The 16790-nt window shown below is 43.5% G+C and overlaps 1 protein-coding gene across 1 annotated transcript in view; it reads right to left on the bottom strand.

Moving 5' to 3' along the window:
• Positions 1-16790, bottom strand: part of DCC (DCC netrin 1 receptor) — a 571119-nt gene that overhangs the window by 172146 nt on the left and 382183 nt on the right. Inside the window, exon 8 of the mRNA XM_075020576.1 lies at positions 1668-1824. Coding sequence (XP_074876677.1) covers positions 1668-1824 — 157 coding nt within the window. The remainder of the gene's footprint in view (positions 1-1667; positions 1825-16790) is intronic.

Below are 16790 nucleotides of genomic sequence, written 5' to 3' on the forward strand. Positions count from 1 at the left end.
GAGGGATTTGTGGAAGGTGAGATGCCCGTGTCCGACCCGTGACCCAAACCCAACAAGCCTGGCTCCCACCCCGTGTTTTTGCCACAAACTCGCCCCCCCTGCCTACGTGCCGTTTATCCCACAAGTGACACCCTGCTGCAGAAGATGCTTGCCTGCAGCACCGGCCTCAGAAATGCCAACTTGAATTTAAGAGCTTTCTTTCACAGAGAGAGAGAGCACATTTCACACTCTCATCCCAAGTGCTTTGGGTGTTGTGTCCTTTCAGGCTGCTCAGCAGGACCAGATGGATACACGTCTCTATTTAGGAGCGTCTGCCTCTTGCAGCAGGTACTGCTGCTGGAGCTATCAATGTCTACAAGCATTGAAACAAATTAAAAAACAAACCCTTATATATAGAATCATAGAGTCCTTTAGGTTGGAAAGGACCTTTAAGATCATCAAGTCCAACCATTAACCTAACACTGCCAAGTCCACCGCTAAACTATGTCCCTAAGCGCCACATCTATAGGTCTTTTAAATACCTCCCGGGATGGTGACTCCACCACTTCCCTGGGCAGCCTGTTCCAGTGCTTTGACAACCTTTTCAGTGAAGAAATGGCTATATAGCTATAAAAGAAAGCTGGACCTTGTTGGAGATTAAGATGAGAAGCTTGCAAATGTCCAGCTGGGGCAGGAAATTTTGCTTGCAAGACTGAGCCCCTTCGGATGAAGGACAAGCCCACACTGCAGCAGCGGGGAGCTCACTTTAATAACTGTGGGGTCCCACTTCCTTAGCTCTCATGAATCCAATACAGGTCTGCTCATTTTTCAATTAAATATAGGTTCTTATTCAAGTCCCCTCAGAAGCTGAGCTGCCATCAGCACCCACACAAGTACTAGTCACCAGCCGGCAGCTGAAGTGTATCGTAAGTGCAGCGAAATACAGGACAGGATACTTCAAGTGAGTTCTTCATAACGATGTACAGGAAGAGAAAAACACAAGATTTTTCTCAGGCATAAAATCATTTATGAAGTTAGGAAAATAAAACAAACCCCAAGTAAATGCGCAGTACCTTTTCGAGTGTGAAATGAACATACACAATGAGGAATCATGCCAACACCAATCTATAGTGCCATTATCACAGAAGAGCTCTCTGCTCTGCAGGTCTAACCCACGAGGCTAGAACGGCCCAGGCTGGTCCATTTATTTGCAATCACGTAAAATCTTCGCAACCCACTCCCTGGCTGTTTTCAAGGTCTTAAACCGTTTGCACTGCTCTAAAAGCAGTCCTTCTCTCCGGCTGATTAAGGCTCAACAAATTCACCTCTCCAAGCGATGCAAAGAACACTTGAGCCTGCGTCTTCAGAGGACGATGAAAGGTAAAATATGGAGCTAACAATACTTTATGTTAGACCGTCAAGTAATAGCTGGAGGAGGTAAGATCCATAGACATCACTGTCAACGCAAACGGCCCTTCGTGCCAAGACAACGAGCGCTGTTATATAAATGTTGATATGTCGTCTATAAAACTATATGGCAACGAAAGGCATTTCTAGCTTCACGCTTCTTTAACCACGGGGAGAAGAACACAAGGTTGAGAACCATTTGCAAGATACTTGCAAAGACCTCAGGCCCTCGTAGGGCTATCGCCCCATCCAGAGGAGACTCACGCTCCGTTGACACCTACCTGTTGACGCCATCCCTGGAGAAGAAGACCGTGTACGTCTGGACGCTGCCTCTGGCTTCTGCGGGCGGGCGCCAGCTGAGACGGACAAATCGGCTGGAGACCAACACAGGGACCACATCTCGGGGGGCAGAGGGGAGGACACTGGAACTTGGGACAGCTGGAGGGGAAGGAGAGGAGTCAGTCAGAGAGGTCGGTGGCACAGGGGTATCGGGGCGGGCGGGAGGTGCCGTGGTGGTCACGGCTGAGGTGTTAGGGAACAAAGGGCCAAGGTGGCATGGAATAAGTGTGAATAAAATGACAGGGGATGAGAGAGAGAGAGAAAAAAAAAAAAACTAACGGTAAAATAGCACCTTGAAATACACCGTCCTGAACCATCATCTAAAGCGAACAGCAACACACAAAACTCGAGTAGGCTACTTCCATGGGATAACTGGAAATTATTTCTTGCACGAGCGATCAGTACGGCACGTTCCTTTGTTCGCTCCTATTTCACTGGTTTTGTCTCTCATGCCCCAAGCAGCAGAAGTATTTCACCTCATAAGCCAGCAGTAACTGACCACTCAAAGCCTGAAGCCTATGAACCGATGGGTTTGGGAAGAGCAGAAACTAAGTAGGGTGCTTCGGCACACGACTTATTAGATAATTGCATCGAAGTGGGATAAAACGAAAAGAAAAGACAGTGAAACTTGATATTAACACCATTCCCCATGGAAAAGTGTTCAGACTATGTGCAGAACCAAGAAATGTCTAAACTGCAGATTCAAGCAGTAAAATTCATTTTAGAACAGTACTTATTTATAGAGTTTAAGGGTTTGGTTGTTGCCCACCAAATCTATGTGAAAGCTGGCCTGCGAACATAAATAAAAATATTTTTTTTTTTTTAACGGTACTTTAAATGATAAGCTGCCTCCTGATTTAGCACATGCACCTTATGGAGGACCCACAGTCACCTAACTTTCTCCGAGAGCAAACATGATGTATAAGGTCCAATTTCATGGGCCATACCGGCCCTGAAAAGCAGGTTTTCACCATTGGTATCGAACCAAAAAAGCAATTTATTTTTCTTCATTCTTGCCAATCTTTTTTGGTCAGTCCCTATGCATATATTGTGAACTATATTAGTAGCATTAATTTACTGTGAGAGCATTAACAGTGTTGTATTATCTAAACAGCTTATGACGAACAGCTTCATGTAAAAAGCATGACGCTCACTGAATACTAGCTTAGCATTTTCTGATATTATCCCTAAATTATTATTAAAAGCCATTAATATTGCTATTATTAATAACAAACATTATTACCTCTTATTGTGATCAATCCAAAACCAGAGGGAATTAGGGAATTTCCCAGTGGCATTTCCGGAGTAATGATGTGTTGAAAGAAAATAATAAGCCATAGCCTCAGCTCTTTTGGCTGCAAAGTTGTGATCCATTATTTGCACTGAGATTGTGTTTAGCGTCCTTAGTCATGGGCCACTGATCTAAATAATGTGCAAACATAAGGCTAAAGTATAATTCTGTGTACATTTACATTATGGCGACACGACTATTCTGCTTCGTGGTCAGAGCAAGCAGATTTGGGTTTCTGGTCTATCCTATACGTTGACTCATGTATTATAAGTGCATTGTCGTCTTCTAAAGAGGGCTGCGGTAGGTAAACACCTCTAGAGAAGTACCAAAGGAAAGGCAAGATTGGAAAAAAAAAACCAAACAGAACACACAGACAAACCTGCGAGGTTTTTCCAGTTGAGTTCTGGTACTTAAAACACAGCAATTCAGAGACTTCCCCGTTATTAACTACTTTGGCACCTGAGGGGCTGTAGAAACTCCAAGTTTTCCCCCAAAACACCCCGGTCCATGGTTCCTCCACCAAATGTCCATCCTCCTGGTAGCACGGCAGTCTGGCACCTCTCTTCCATCAAAACCCGTTTACTATTCAGAAACTTGCACCATGATCAGCCCCGAGTCCAGACACGTACATTTAGGTGACTACGTGTACGTGACTGCATATATATGGGTGTCTAGTCTCCCCCCATAGAAGATGAGGACATCTACCCAACACAGCTGATGGAGCCCATAGAGCTACTCAAACTCCCAAACAGCGCCTACCTTTAAACATGCTGAATAAGTATCTAAAATCTGGAGGCGAATCCATAGCCTTCGTGACCTCATGCCTGTGGATGCGGCGGCGGCTGACCTGTTAGGTGTCAACTTAGTGAAATAACAGCGAAAAAATGAGGCGAAAAGCGGCAAGATTGGGACTGAAGCTCCAGTCCACTAAGCATGTATTTTACTCTGGCTTTCAGTAAACTGTGTAGAGCTATCACTGACAAAAGCAATTTCACTTTTATTGTTGCTGGCAGTGAATAGCAAACATATACAGTAGAATAGTACAATACAGCGAGACATATAACCTGAAATTATCTCAGCAAGTAATGTCTGAAATCCTTCAATCTTTCATATGACTACACAAGATCAATCCACCATTGGTTAAACCATCTTCATCAGAGTCTGACAGGCTCCGATTTTAGCCTCATGTGGTTTATATTAACTCCTCATGAAGTGCATCTTTCTCTGCTCTTGTGGCAGTGTGAATAATCACCTAGCTCTGTACAAAGCGAGCATAAAACTGGATTGACTCATTTTCCATAAGTGTAAATGACTATACAATCAACAGAGAAGGTCTGAATACAGGGCTGATAGGAACTGATCTTCGTGTTTCCATTTCGGAAGCCAAATGGAGCACCTCAAATCCAGAACCACCCGCCCTGTTATTTTTAATCCAGAATCAGCTGTGATTTTGGGGACCTTATTATTATTTTGCCAGTAGGACCTGTCTTTGCACTCCTAAAGCAAATGTTCTTCAAAAATGCAGAAATATGTTTGGTGTAGATGTCCAGGACCTGCTTGTTTACAGCCTTTGTTGGTAAAATACAGACCAGTTACAAAACATGCACAATTTAGGGGGTTTAAAACAACTGAAAGCATAACATTGTGCGTGACATCCCCTTTCACCACTGCTTTCCACACACAGTAGTCGTGGGCTGTTTCTAGTTAAAAATAATAGGAATACAAGACCTAGTTCACAGAGACAGGGTTTTTTTTTTTTAAATACTTGCATAGGTTGGTTTAGGTTTTAGTTTTTTTTAACATATATGTGCATGTCTACAGGCAGGTGGGGAGAGGAGATCCTGTCAGCAGCAGCTGTCTACCCTTTCAATGGTGTTTGTAGAGACCAGCAAAAACTTATGTGGGATATACAAGAAGAGATGATGAATGAAAAAAAACCCCAACAACCTTGTAATTATATCCCACAAAGGATTTGGGATCAAGAAGATATAACATTATTATTGCTAAGCAGAGGTGGCAATAGATGGCATGGGTTTATTCATGAGCCTCTCCTGGTAAAAGACATGGGTACAAATGCTCTAAATCTGAGTTATAAAACATCTCATGTTCTCACTTGAGTGCTCACAGGGACTACATATATATATACACACATACACACACCCCCCCTGCTCCAGAGACTATAGATAGATATATACACACACACCCCACTCCAGACCTCAGCACAGTTTTTGTACCTCTGTACAAAAAAAAAAATATTCATTTGCTTTTTTTAAAAAAAAAAAAAAGCAAGAAAAAAACCCCAAACATACTTACCAAGTTGACAGAAAAGGGAAAGAAGTTTAAGGAAAAAAGTTGTAAGTTTAAGGTGAAAAATAAGTTGAGAAGTTACTGTGCATACAGAAAATGTTGCTCTTGGATGTCAGTAATATTGATATAAACACTATCCTGGTGATCTGCATTGAGGCACAAGTTCTGAACTGAGAAAGACGAGTGTGACTTTTCTGCTACTGAGAAAGATGAGTTTGACTTTTCTGCTTTTAAAGCAATTAATATTTGCACGTTTTTAGTCATCGTGTTTAAGTCACATAGAAAATTTAAGCCTGTTATACACATAACATGTTGCCACACGCCTAAATTAAAAATTACACTCGTTTTTCAGGGGGATAAATTAATACAGAAAGAGATTGGGCTATATATAGGATCTATCTATATATCAAAGAAAGTGTTGATTTTCATGATGCTATCCATTTAGCGTTGTTTTTTTTAAAATTATAACCTTACCTAAGCGAAGACTATTCAAGCAACTGCCACTGTTTTACACTTAGAGTCTGTTAAAATAAGAACGTTTACTATAGGCTATCTACACTTTTAAAATACTGTAAATTAGAGCTTGCTGATAAGATTTGAAACTCGATACTTTTTCAGCAAAAATGAAAAAACTATCACACTTGCAATCTTCAACCTCCTGCTGCAAATCACACTTTCCCTACATATCCCACATACCCTGATGCCAAAATGTCATTTCAAGACATCAAACGAAAATTTTCAGCCAAGACGCTACCTTAAAATATTTTTTATGCCTTCTAACAACTATTTCAATTCCTTAATTTGAATTTTTTTGAATACAGAGATGAATTTTTTATCTGTTTTCATTTTAAAAGACTTTTGAAAATTTCACTGAATGTATTTAAACATAAAAGGAACATTCAGGCTTTAAGTTAAACATTTCATTTCAGAAAAAAAAAAAGATGTTTTATTCAAGTTAAAATATAAACCTTTTGGATTAATTCAAGTCTCTTCCCCACTCTCCCCCGCCATATTTTCCTTGGCTTTAGCACTTTAAATCAGTTAATCGTACAGCATGAATTTCAAGTATGACATAAGAACATGAATCTGTTCTCATCTCCAAATCCTCAGTGTTAAAAGGAAAAGCAATTTACATGGAATTTTAATTCCAGAAATAACATCAAATACGTGCTTATTGTCTGGTGTTGCTCAGTACGGCCATAGCCTGGTCAATCCAGTCTTTTGTTACACTTCTGCATTCAGAGAATTTAGTCTTTAATTTTTTTTTTTTTAATTCAGAACCTTTTTGACCCATCTTACACCTTCCGTAGAGCAAACTGCGAAAGTTATAAGTGAGAAAAAAAGCGCACCGCAGGAGTATCTGTAACTCAAGAGATGCTGCACATGTAACACCTAGCACCTGAAAAAGCGAGGCACTCTTCCAGTAAAATACCCTTAAATAGGAAGATCTATAATAGATATCAATTTTGGAGGATTCGTCATTTTTTAGAACACAGACCCTTTTGAAAGAATCGTTCCCATTTCATTCTACAGAATGCCCTTTTATTTTAACAGGGCTGTGCCATTAACTGGCAGAACTGCAGGCAGCTCAGGAAGCTCCGGGGTCTACAATCATTCCTGGGGGAAAACCTCAGAGATGGTTTACAGATCCACGGCTGGCACCCCCCTGGCAACAACAGACTAAAAAAATTAATTAAAATTTTTATTAAATTTTAAAAAGGGGATTCAAAACCACTCCTCATTTGTGTTCTTGAAAAACATAAAAATCAGTCTTCACGTACATTAGAGAAAGAAATAGAACAACTCTAAACAAAACAAAGTTGGGGTGTATAGCATGAGTGGCCTAATTTTACCTTGCACTGGCTATCACACAACTACGAATTTGCAATTATATTAAACACGTAACAGATCACTAATTGTTTCCAATTTAATAGACCACACCAAGGATCTGCAGATGAGAGGAGCTGTATTTTTACACGGTGTTACTTTAACATTGGAAGACTCATTTTTTATGCACGCGGAATATAAAAGCAATTCACGACTTGCACATTCCAGATACCCCCAAGAGCAGGCTGGGAAAGTAACTAGGAGCTGTTTTGCACCAGATCAAGGAAAACAACCAAGGACGGAGGGTTTGTGCCACTAAAGAGCGTGGTTTTGGTATGAGGACGTACCCTTTGATGTAGGGATCCTGGGGCCTGAAGCCCCTCCATCTGGAGGCATCACCCATGCTAAGCCATCAAGCGCGTGCCTTGAGAGGGGAATGCAAGGAAAAATTCTGCATTTCACATGGGTAGTTAAAAATTCCATCTGAAACTTCATGATGGAATGATGGATTTCACCACCCATCCGCCAGGCCGCTTCTAAAACCCAACGCTAACCTGCAGTGGGAAGACATTCCCCAGGAAAGCCCTGGGACGTGGATCCAGGAGCTCTCATCGTCCCACATTAAGTGATTAAATGGGTGAGAACTGGTGAAACAGAGAAACAAGAACCAAATTAATCATAGTGTTTTGGTCTGATCAGGAAATAATTAAATTTTGGTCTTGTTTCCAACAGCTACAAAAAAAGCAGATGTTCTATCAGATAACCTTTACAGAGATATGAAATAGGTGTAATTTACTGTCCCAAATAAGTATCGGATTGGACAAGTTACTGGTAGCTCATTACTTAAGGTCAAACAAAACTCTCCTTTCTGCACAAGCAACTCCTATTACCTTTCCTGGGGACCACTTACACAATTCGGCCTTTCCAGTTTCCATCCAGCCAATTAATCATACAACACAGTTTCAAAGCATCACATTCAAAAAGCATTTCTTCAGGCGTTGTGTGCTCAAATCCATCCTCCAAACGCCAGCAGAGATCACGTTGGCACAGCTCATATGCGAGCGCGCCCATCTACATTTGATGTGTTCACACACATCAGGTTTTACCAACGACATGGAGCACATGCCAGGATGTCAGGGTACGTCAGCATATGTTTAGAGATTTTCAGCCCATATGCAGTGATACTAATTTACCAAATAAAAGATCTGTCCTCGTTGCCATACATACTTCCTCCCTTCTGGCTTCTTGCACAGTAATTCATTATTACTTGGTGCCATAATGATGTTCTTAGAAACAAGTCATGCAGTACTAATTTTTATTATGCCTCTTTTATGACATTACGAACCTTGCTATAAATCACTGAAGTTCACGTGTGTCAACAACGCCTGATGTTACTGTACGAGGAATTCACTCCTGACTCAGCACCTCGCAGGATTAGGCCAATAGCGCTTTGGAAACGGCACATACATATCTGAAATACAAAATCTCGCAGAGACGGGGGAGATTTTGATAGTTTCACCCTATGCAATAACAACCACATTGGAAGCTAAATACACACTAGCACTTCTCTTTTCTCTCCAGCCTCATTTTCTCAAATACAGGCAAGAGAGGTGTATGGAAGGATAACAGCTTTAATTGCCGAGTTGCGATAGCAGGAGGAAGGAGGCTAGTTATCTGCTAAACGGCGCGACCTGAAACCAGTAAATGGGGACACTTCCACGAAAAGCAAGCCAGCGCATCTCCTCCTACACGCTCCTCGTGATAGGGAGGTGCTGCTCAGGCTCACAGAGGAGCACGCAGGATCTGCCCCCAGGACGGAGCATGAGATTTTGCAGCTGCAACCACAGTTAGTGAAGGAAAAAATGCCCACTGGGCTCCGCCACAAAACCCAGCACCAACAGACCCTTCCCCAGCCCTGTGGAACTCAGGATACCTGAACTGCCCTCTAGCCTACCCCTGCAAACAAGCCGTGCTATTCTATTTTATTTTCTGCTTGCCGCTGCAACATCTGACCATCTTTCAGTAGCAGGTGGAAAACCAAGATGAACACGCATCACGCGTTTTACGCTTTCAACCTCCAGCCCTGTTTTATGCGTAGACAGGCACTGGAAGACAGAGGAAGACGACGACCACATCGCACCTTCACTTCACCCGAAGAAGAGTCAGCAGCTTTCATTTCTTCCTCCTTTTCCATGGGGGAGAGCCCCTGAAGGGGTGACAAAGGCATATGGAAGAGAAGGATAAATGGCTGGGAAACAGGATGCCCGCTGCAAGGTCTGAAAGCTGAGGTGTGCTGGGGTGGGGAGCAAGAAGACAGGCCAGGAGGAAAGTCCAGGGAAGAGCACGTGTTGAGTGGTCAGAGAGACAAAAGGGTAAGGTCAGGCTGAAGAAGGCTACAACAACTAGCAAAGGAATAGCTCAGGTTAAAATATAATTTGCCTGGATCCCCTGTAAGGGTCAGAAGATGTGCCGTCTGTGTTTACTTTGAAATTCAGCAGCGCGACACAGAACTACAAGACCCCATAATTCCAATTAATCCAGGGCAGTTTTGCCCAACGGTTATACTGGAAGTTATTTTGAGGAAGATGTCACCCAGACCCTTACCTGCTGTTAAATGTGCAAAACAGTACCTTGTAGAACTCTGGGCCCTTTGGGGAGTTAAGAAGAATTATTTGAACCTGTAGCAGGACATAGGCAAGAAAGGCAAGGCAAAGAGCTTTGCGCAGGGGCCAAAAGGAGGAGAGCATCTACGGGGATGATGGTGTTTGCGTTGTCACAGTAAAAGCTGCTTGATCAGAGTTAGAAGAAAGTGATTTTATTTTTCTCAGATCATTAGCTGTTGTCACCTAAGAGCTACTCTACGCAAAAAAACCAGGCTGGGTCAAGGCAATGAAGATGAAGTCCTGCTGACCGAGATCTAAGGATGCTGGGTGTGAATTGCTGCCTGGCACCGCTATTCCAGCAAAGTTCCAGGTGTGACTGCAGCCCCGCCAGAAAAGGGGACATTGTAGTGGTTTCACTTATTTTCGGAGAGCTGGTGTTCCCCAGGCTGGCAGCTGCAGCCCCCCACGGACACACACGACATCCACGCACCCATCGCTGCGGTGCCAGCAAAGCAACGGCACTCTCAGCACAGGCACGGCCACTACCCACTGTTTTATTGTAAAAGTACACCTACAAATGATACAAACTACTTTCATATCATTTCTTTAACTGCAGGAAATCTGAGATATTGCCATTTTCATACCTGAGCTTGTTTTGGACACAGCTTGGCCAGCAGTTGTCAAAGGGGACACCCAGGCTGGTACGTGCACACGCTTCTCTCTTCCCGTGTATGTGAAAGGCATGCCTGTATGCAAATCTGTCTGCATATTACATTCCATGTCTTTCCTTTTACAGCTGTGAAAATTGCTATTCACTTTTTAAAAAAAAAATCAATGGCAAATATGGCCTTAATGGCTGCTTATGTTCATGCAGTGAAGAGATCTTATTAATTAACTGACACTACAGTGTAAAAAAAATTTTTTTTGGAAAAAAAAAACCCAAACAAATCGGCAAACCCACCACTGATCAGCTCTCACGTTCAGAGAAAGCACTACTGCTCTCCCCCTTGGAGCTGGGAAGGCAGGGCTGGCGTCACTGTGCAGGTGACATCTGTCATCATCAATTAGTCACCAAGAAAAATGGGGGGGCGAGGGGCAATGGGCTGTTGATTGCAAGAAATTCAATCACCCGCAAATGCTCCCGGAGGATATGCTGGTCAGTTAATCTAGTCAGCCATCCCCGACCCACCGAACAATAGCTGCCGCCCACGGAAAAAGCTGAAATAAACTGAAGATTTTTAAAGCAGCTGAGGGACTCGGAAGGCATTTCGTGGTCAAATACCAACAGTGTTAACAGCAACCATAAATGTTGTCATCTGTGGTGTTCCAAATGCAGCAGGAGAGCGCGCACAAGTTCATTATTTTTGCAAGCGAAACTCAGCGGTGCGGCAGCTGTTTCTAGTAATGATAGGGAGAGTGGCTGGAAGGTCAACTATTTCCCACTGTTCGTGATCAGCTGCTTCTCCTCTTCTTCCTCCCTGTGACCATCAACAGCGTGCTGTGTGCGTGGCTTATTGCTTTTTAGCAAAAGTTTAACTTGCATTAAAACTGAGCCGTGAAGGGTTTCAAACTATTCAGGAATGTAACAAAGTTGAATAACAGTTTTTGCTGAGGGAAGAAAAAAAAAAACATAATAGAGGGAAAATTCTGAAAGCCTCACAAACTGAGATGTTCTCATTCTGAGAAGGAACCATTTCTTTAAAGAAACATTATGGTGTGTCTTAGCTTGTTCTCCCTGAAACTTTCTGACTTTTGATTTTGAAGTATCTTCTCATTTTTAGTATTGGGATTATATTTGAATCAAAACTGCACCCCCTTGTCTTTGTTCCTTAAAGCACCCTGAAAGAGCGTAAACTTGGAACACCTACCCAGGGGACCACAACTTGCTGCCACACTGGAGATTTAGGCACTCTGATGTTGGGCAGACTTTTCAGGGAGGCATACTATGTACTTTAAAATGTTCGCTCACACTTAGAGATGTCAGTCAAGACCCATCTCTCAATCTCTCTTTACCTCAAGTTATATTCACAGTAGCATATGGCTATACAAGTCCAACACTGAGCACCAACGAGACCTTCAAAGGTCTTCAGTCAACTGCCATTTAAACGTCTAAGAACGTAAAATCTCTGAATTATACTGAACACATACTCATTGCTGCTACTCAGCTCCCGTAAGGAGAGCTGATAGACACACACAGGTCTCCAAGTCTTGACATGGTCAAGGCACGTGAAGCTTCAGCTCACACACACTTTGGCAGCTCTCCCAGGGATGGACCCTCCTCACCAAACCTGGCCAAGGCTGACGGCAGGATTTAGAGATTTGCTGCTGCCTTTAATATTTGGGCCAAACTCTGCTTTCAGAGAGAGTGTGACAAAACAGGTACCTCTGTGTCAATAAGGTATTTTGCAGCCAATTTAAAAATAATAATTCCAAGCTAAGAATATCAAGTAAAGCAAGGCAACAAAATGCTTCAGCATCACTCTTTTCTCAACAGCATTTCCCTTAATGTGGTGGGTGTCTGCTCAGTATTTTAGCTCTTGTGCTTTCTATTCCTTAAACACCTAATTCTTCTCAAATGCTACAGAAATAATTAGTCCTTTTCTGTAGCTCAGGCTTCCACCAAGCACATTAGTCCTTTTTTTAAAAAAATTTTATTGTAGTTCTCAGTGTTACTCAAAGTTTTGGCAGAAGGTGGCATATGTTACCTGATTTGTTCAGCAGATTATTTATCAAAATCACTGACAGGAGTGTGAATTTGTAGGGCCACCATGCATGGCTAATGGGGATGCTGTTGAGGTGAACCTTTCTGCACCTTTCCTCCTCATCTGAAAAACGGAGAATTGTGAATCCAAGCGTGTTCGTGGTAGTGCAGAGGTTCACACATTCTGGTAACAAGCACCAGAGAAAAGACCAGGGAAAAAATTAATAACGCCACCTTCAAAGCAGCGTTTAACCAGCACAAAGGAAAAAAGGAACAAGGAGACAAAGCTAAACCTGGTGAACAATACAAAACATGGAGTGTTTCCACTACTGAAGCATCATCTTGTACTCGGTGAGAAGCTTTAGGACCTTACAATTGCAAGGGCAGCCATCAAGTGCTGGGGGCCAACTCCAAGGTGTGCTTTGTAACAGCAGGCATTTATCATACTTCACTAAAATACCTGGGGGTAGCGCGGCAAACTGACCTCTCTGCACCAGAAGCAAAACCCACGCCATCATGAGGTAGCAGCCTGCAAGCTTGGTTTTTTTACTCCTAAAAATCAAATCAAATTTTCTTGCAACAACTCTTCCTAAATACACAAGGGTTTGAAAGCTGGTACATGACAGAAATGGCTTCAAAGGAAAAAATGGAAAAACCCTGGATTTCCCAGTCTTTTAAGTCACCTGCTTTTGGTAGGAAATCCCTGAATCAGCCACATGCTGCCTCCGCACAGGTGACCACACCAAGGTTCCAACGCCACGTGGGAACACCTCGGAGCATCTCCTTCAGCCATCCCTCTCCTCCAGTGTATATCTGCTAAGGCTTAGAGCCTCAATTCCCTGGCTGTTTATTACCATTCTTTCCCTAACAAACTTTGCTCAGCCTCCTACTCACCTCTGTCTTGCAGAGAGGAGACGTATCACCACAACTCGCTTTGACGTATCACCACAACTCGCTTTGGCAGCAACAAACCTGTTCCCAGACCCGGTTAACTAACACTGCTCAAGGAGCGGCTCCCCGTGATGAATCTGATCTTAACCAACCTCTACAGCACTCCCTTCTACGGCTACACACCAGAATGAACCAAGAAATAAATTAATCAAGCCTTTTACAGCAATTTTCCCAAGAAGGTATTTTGAGCTCCTCAACGGAACCATGGTCCACAACACTTCTTAGGTGCCTCGATAACCTGCAAAAACCTGCCAACTGCTTTACTGAGCATCTGCCATGTCTTGGCCACACAAAAACTAAGGGAAGAGCAAAGACAAACTCATGAACTGCTTTACTGAAAACAGTATTCATCTGCAAAGGACTAGTTTTGACCTGCACCACAATCATCTGCATATCGACCGCACAGCCCAAACCAGAGACAGGAAAGAAGAATGACGGCTGTGTAGTAAAGGTATTTTACCTGGATTATAGGTGTCCTGGGTTCAACTGCTAGCTCAGCAAGATCTTCAGCATAACATATAACATCCCTCTTGCACTGCTATTATCTTTTCGCATTTGCACAATGAAATAATCATGCTTATTTTTCACTGCTTTTTTACGATGTGAATTACAACATACAGCTTTCCTCAGGCAGCAATAAAAAAAAAAGATCCCAAATCACTTAGCTTGAGACAGGAGTCAAGGTGTAAGTAAATTCAGTAATGCGAAATGCTCAGATCTTATAGAAATGAAAATATCAAAAGAGACTGATGAGGCTTTAAGAGGTCTTTTTCCATCTGCAATTGCCCAGGTGCCACAACTACTTTGCTCTTACCACTACCTTTTTCCTGACATCAGAATTACATCAATTCAGTCACTTTGAATTTCCTATTCGGCCCATCATTTTATTGTATGCTCTGTGTAAAATTGCATGAAATAAATGCTACCATCCGGCTTGAAGATAAACAAAGAGAAGAGAAACATCTGAGTCCAAATTTCCTGGAAAGCGCAAAGTGAGATTTTAAATAATCCGGACAGCTCTTGAACGCTCTCATTTTTTTGTGAGGCATGTGCCACCACCTTCAGCAAGACCCTGGGGGGAGAGAACAGCAGAGGAACAGGGTCAGCCGGGACATCGGCCAACTCGCAGACGCACGGCCCACGGTGCAGCTCCAAAAGCTCCGCGTCCCCCAGATGCTTCCAGTGCTCGACAGCAAAGCTATACGGAGGGGTCCTGGAGGGACCCCCCCTCCCTTTCCCACAGCTGCCCACCACCCCGGGATGTGGGAACAGCTCAGCTCTCCCTCCTGCACCTCCAGGACTGGCTCAGACAGTGCTTCTCTGCCCACCTGGCAGTTTCAAAGGGATTCAAAATCTTTGATCTTCGCCCTTTCTCTAAGCATTTTAAATTGCCCAAGCGATAATAAATAACTAAACAGGAGAGGAAGGACGGTGAGAGGCAGAGGCAGACAGATGGCCACCCAGATCAACAGACAGATGGTACACTCACATAACCCTTATTTCTTCAGCAGCCTAAACCAGCCTACAAGCCAGCAGCGAAAACCAGTTTGGAGGGCCAGCGCAGAGGGCTGGGTGGCAATCGTGGCACAACGGTACATCAGCACGCCCGGTGCCATCCCACAGCTCAACTGGGATCTACGTTGCTGCTCATGAAAGCGCCAAGAGCTCAAATGGCATCTTCCAGGAGCGAGACAAGGAGTCTGCCACGAAAGAGCAGCAGCCTTAACAGGCGAGGATGCGTTTAACGTAAAGGAAAGGCAATGCCTAGCCAGGATAAGAGACCTGTGTGTGGTTTTTTTCCTCTCCCTGTATCATAGAAACAACTGGTTTAATAAAGCCTATGAATCTTCAGCAGAGTAAGCAAAATCATCCAGGAGCTGGAAAACTTCCAGGTGCCCTGTGTGTGATGCGTGCTGCGCACCAAGGTATCTCAAGGATAGTGCTTTTAAGAGAGAAAGATCTGCAGTTACTTTTGACCTTCCACACTCTTAAAAATAAACCGTATGACTGCGCCCAGCATATGAATAATTTGTGGAGATGTAATTTTTTAACAGTGAAAGGTTCTCACAATCAGAAGATGACCTGGCTGTTACCTCGGAGGTAAGCGGGCAGGCTCAGCATCCCCCCGTGCAGATACCTTCAGGAGCTCACGAAAGGCACAGCTCTTACTGCCGAGACAGACCTGGCGCTCTGTTCGTATCTAACTCGGCAAGAGTCCATATAAACTCCCTAAACTTGTCCTGGTGCACGTGCTAGTTTTGGGCAGACAGGTATGCTGGACCTCCCCTCCCAGCCTGCCACCCCTCTTCCACGTCGGGTTGGATGAGCTAAACCTGTACTTCACAACTCGAAAGGCTTGGGGCTACAAGGCACTAATTGCTATTTCGTCTTCCATAAAAATTCCCTGCAATTTCCTAAGCTAAGAGCAGGGCAGAGGTGAGATGGGAAGGCTGTTTTCTGCTGTGCTGGGAGGAAGAAAGCGTCATAGAAAATAGAAAATAATTCAGTTTTCATAAAACATAATATGTAACAAAACAATGGTCTCACTAAAACAGGGGGGGAAAATGGCATCGCTTCCCAGCCCTGGCTAACGCTGGAGAGAGTCTGCTCCCAGAGCATCCCGTTCATTACGCCTACAGCACCCGATCCACAACACCCAGCATTTCTCTCCCCAAAAGTACACGACGACGCCAAGTCCGCACCAAGCCTGGGGGAGGCAGAGGGAGGGGATAGAAGGACAGTGCCATAGGAGTCCCAGCTCTCTTGTTAGACAATATTTAACACAAGCACTGAAGCAGTCACTGTCCCAACAAGGCGAGGGGCTGCCCAGCCAAGACTCAAAAGACTGATGGGCGCCAGAGAGGCAAAACACCAAAGGGCGTCTTGTAATCTGCCCTCCGGGGTCCATCGGCTTTGAGAAGTGAAATTACAGCTGCTGCTAAAGTGCAGGAGACTGAAGCACTGACCCTACCTGGTCCTAAAGGGAGACTGAACACAAAATTAAATATTTCATTGGCTATCAGAATGGTCAGACACAAAAATAGTAAAAGTCCTTATCCCTAAAAACAAAAATTTAAGCCCTAGATTGAAACCCCTGTATGAAATCATCTTTCATGGCAGTTTTTGCCATTTTATATTTTTAACTTTCCTTTTTAAGGAAAAAAAGCTTAATAATCATCCCATCTGCCTGTCTTTTAAACCCTCTATGGCAGCTGTTGCATTTTGGCCAATTCTAACCAAATTTCTCAAGCAACTAGGGATCTCAAATAAAGGAAGTCATCGTGAGTTTAATGAAAATCAGTTCTTGGATGTGGTGTCCCGACTCATCAAAAGCCTTCAACAGGAATTCAGTGACTCTACAGCCTTATATACGGGCTTGGAACCA

The sequence above is a fragment of the Buteo buteo genome, chromosome Z (genome assembly GCF_964188355.1).
Source record: "Buteo buteo chromosome Z, bButBut1.hap1.1, whole genome shotgun sequence".
In the NCBI taxonomy this organism is placed as follows: domain Eukaryota; kingdom Metazoa; phylum Chordata; class Aves; order Accipitriformes; family Accipitridae; genus Buteo; species Buteo buteo.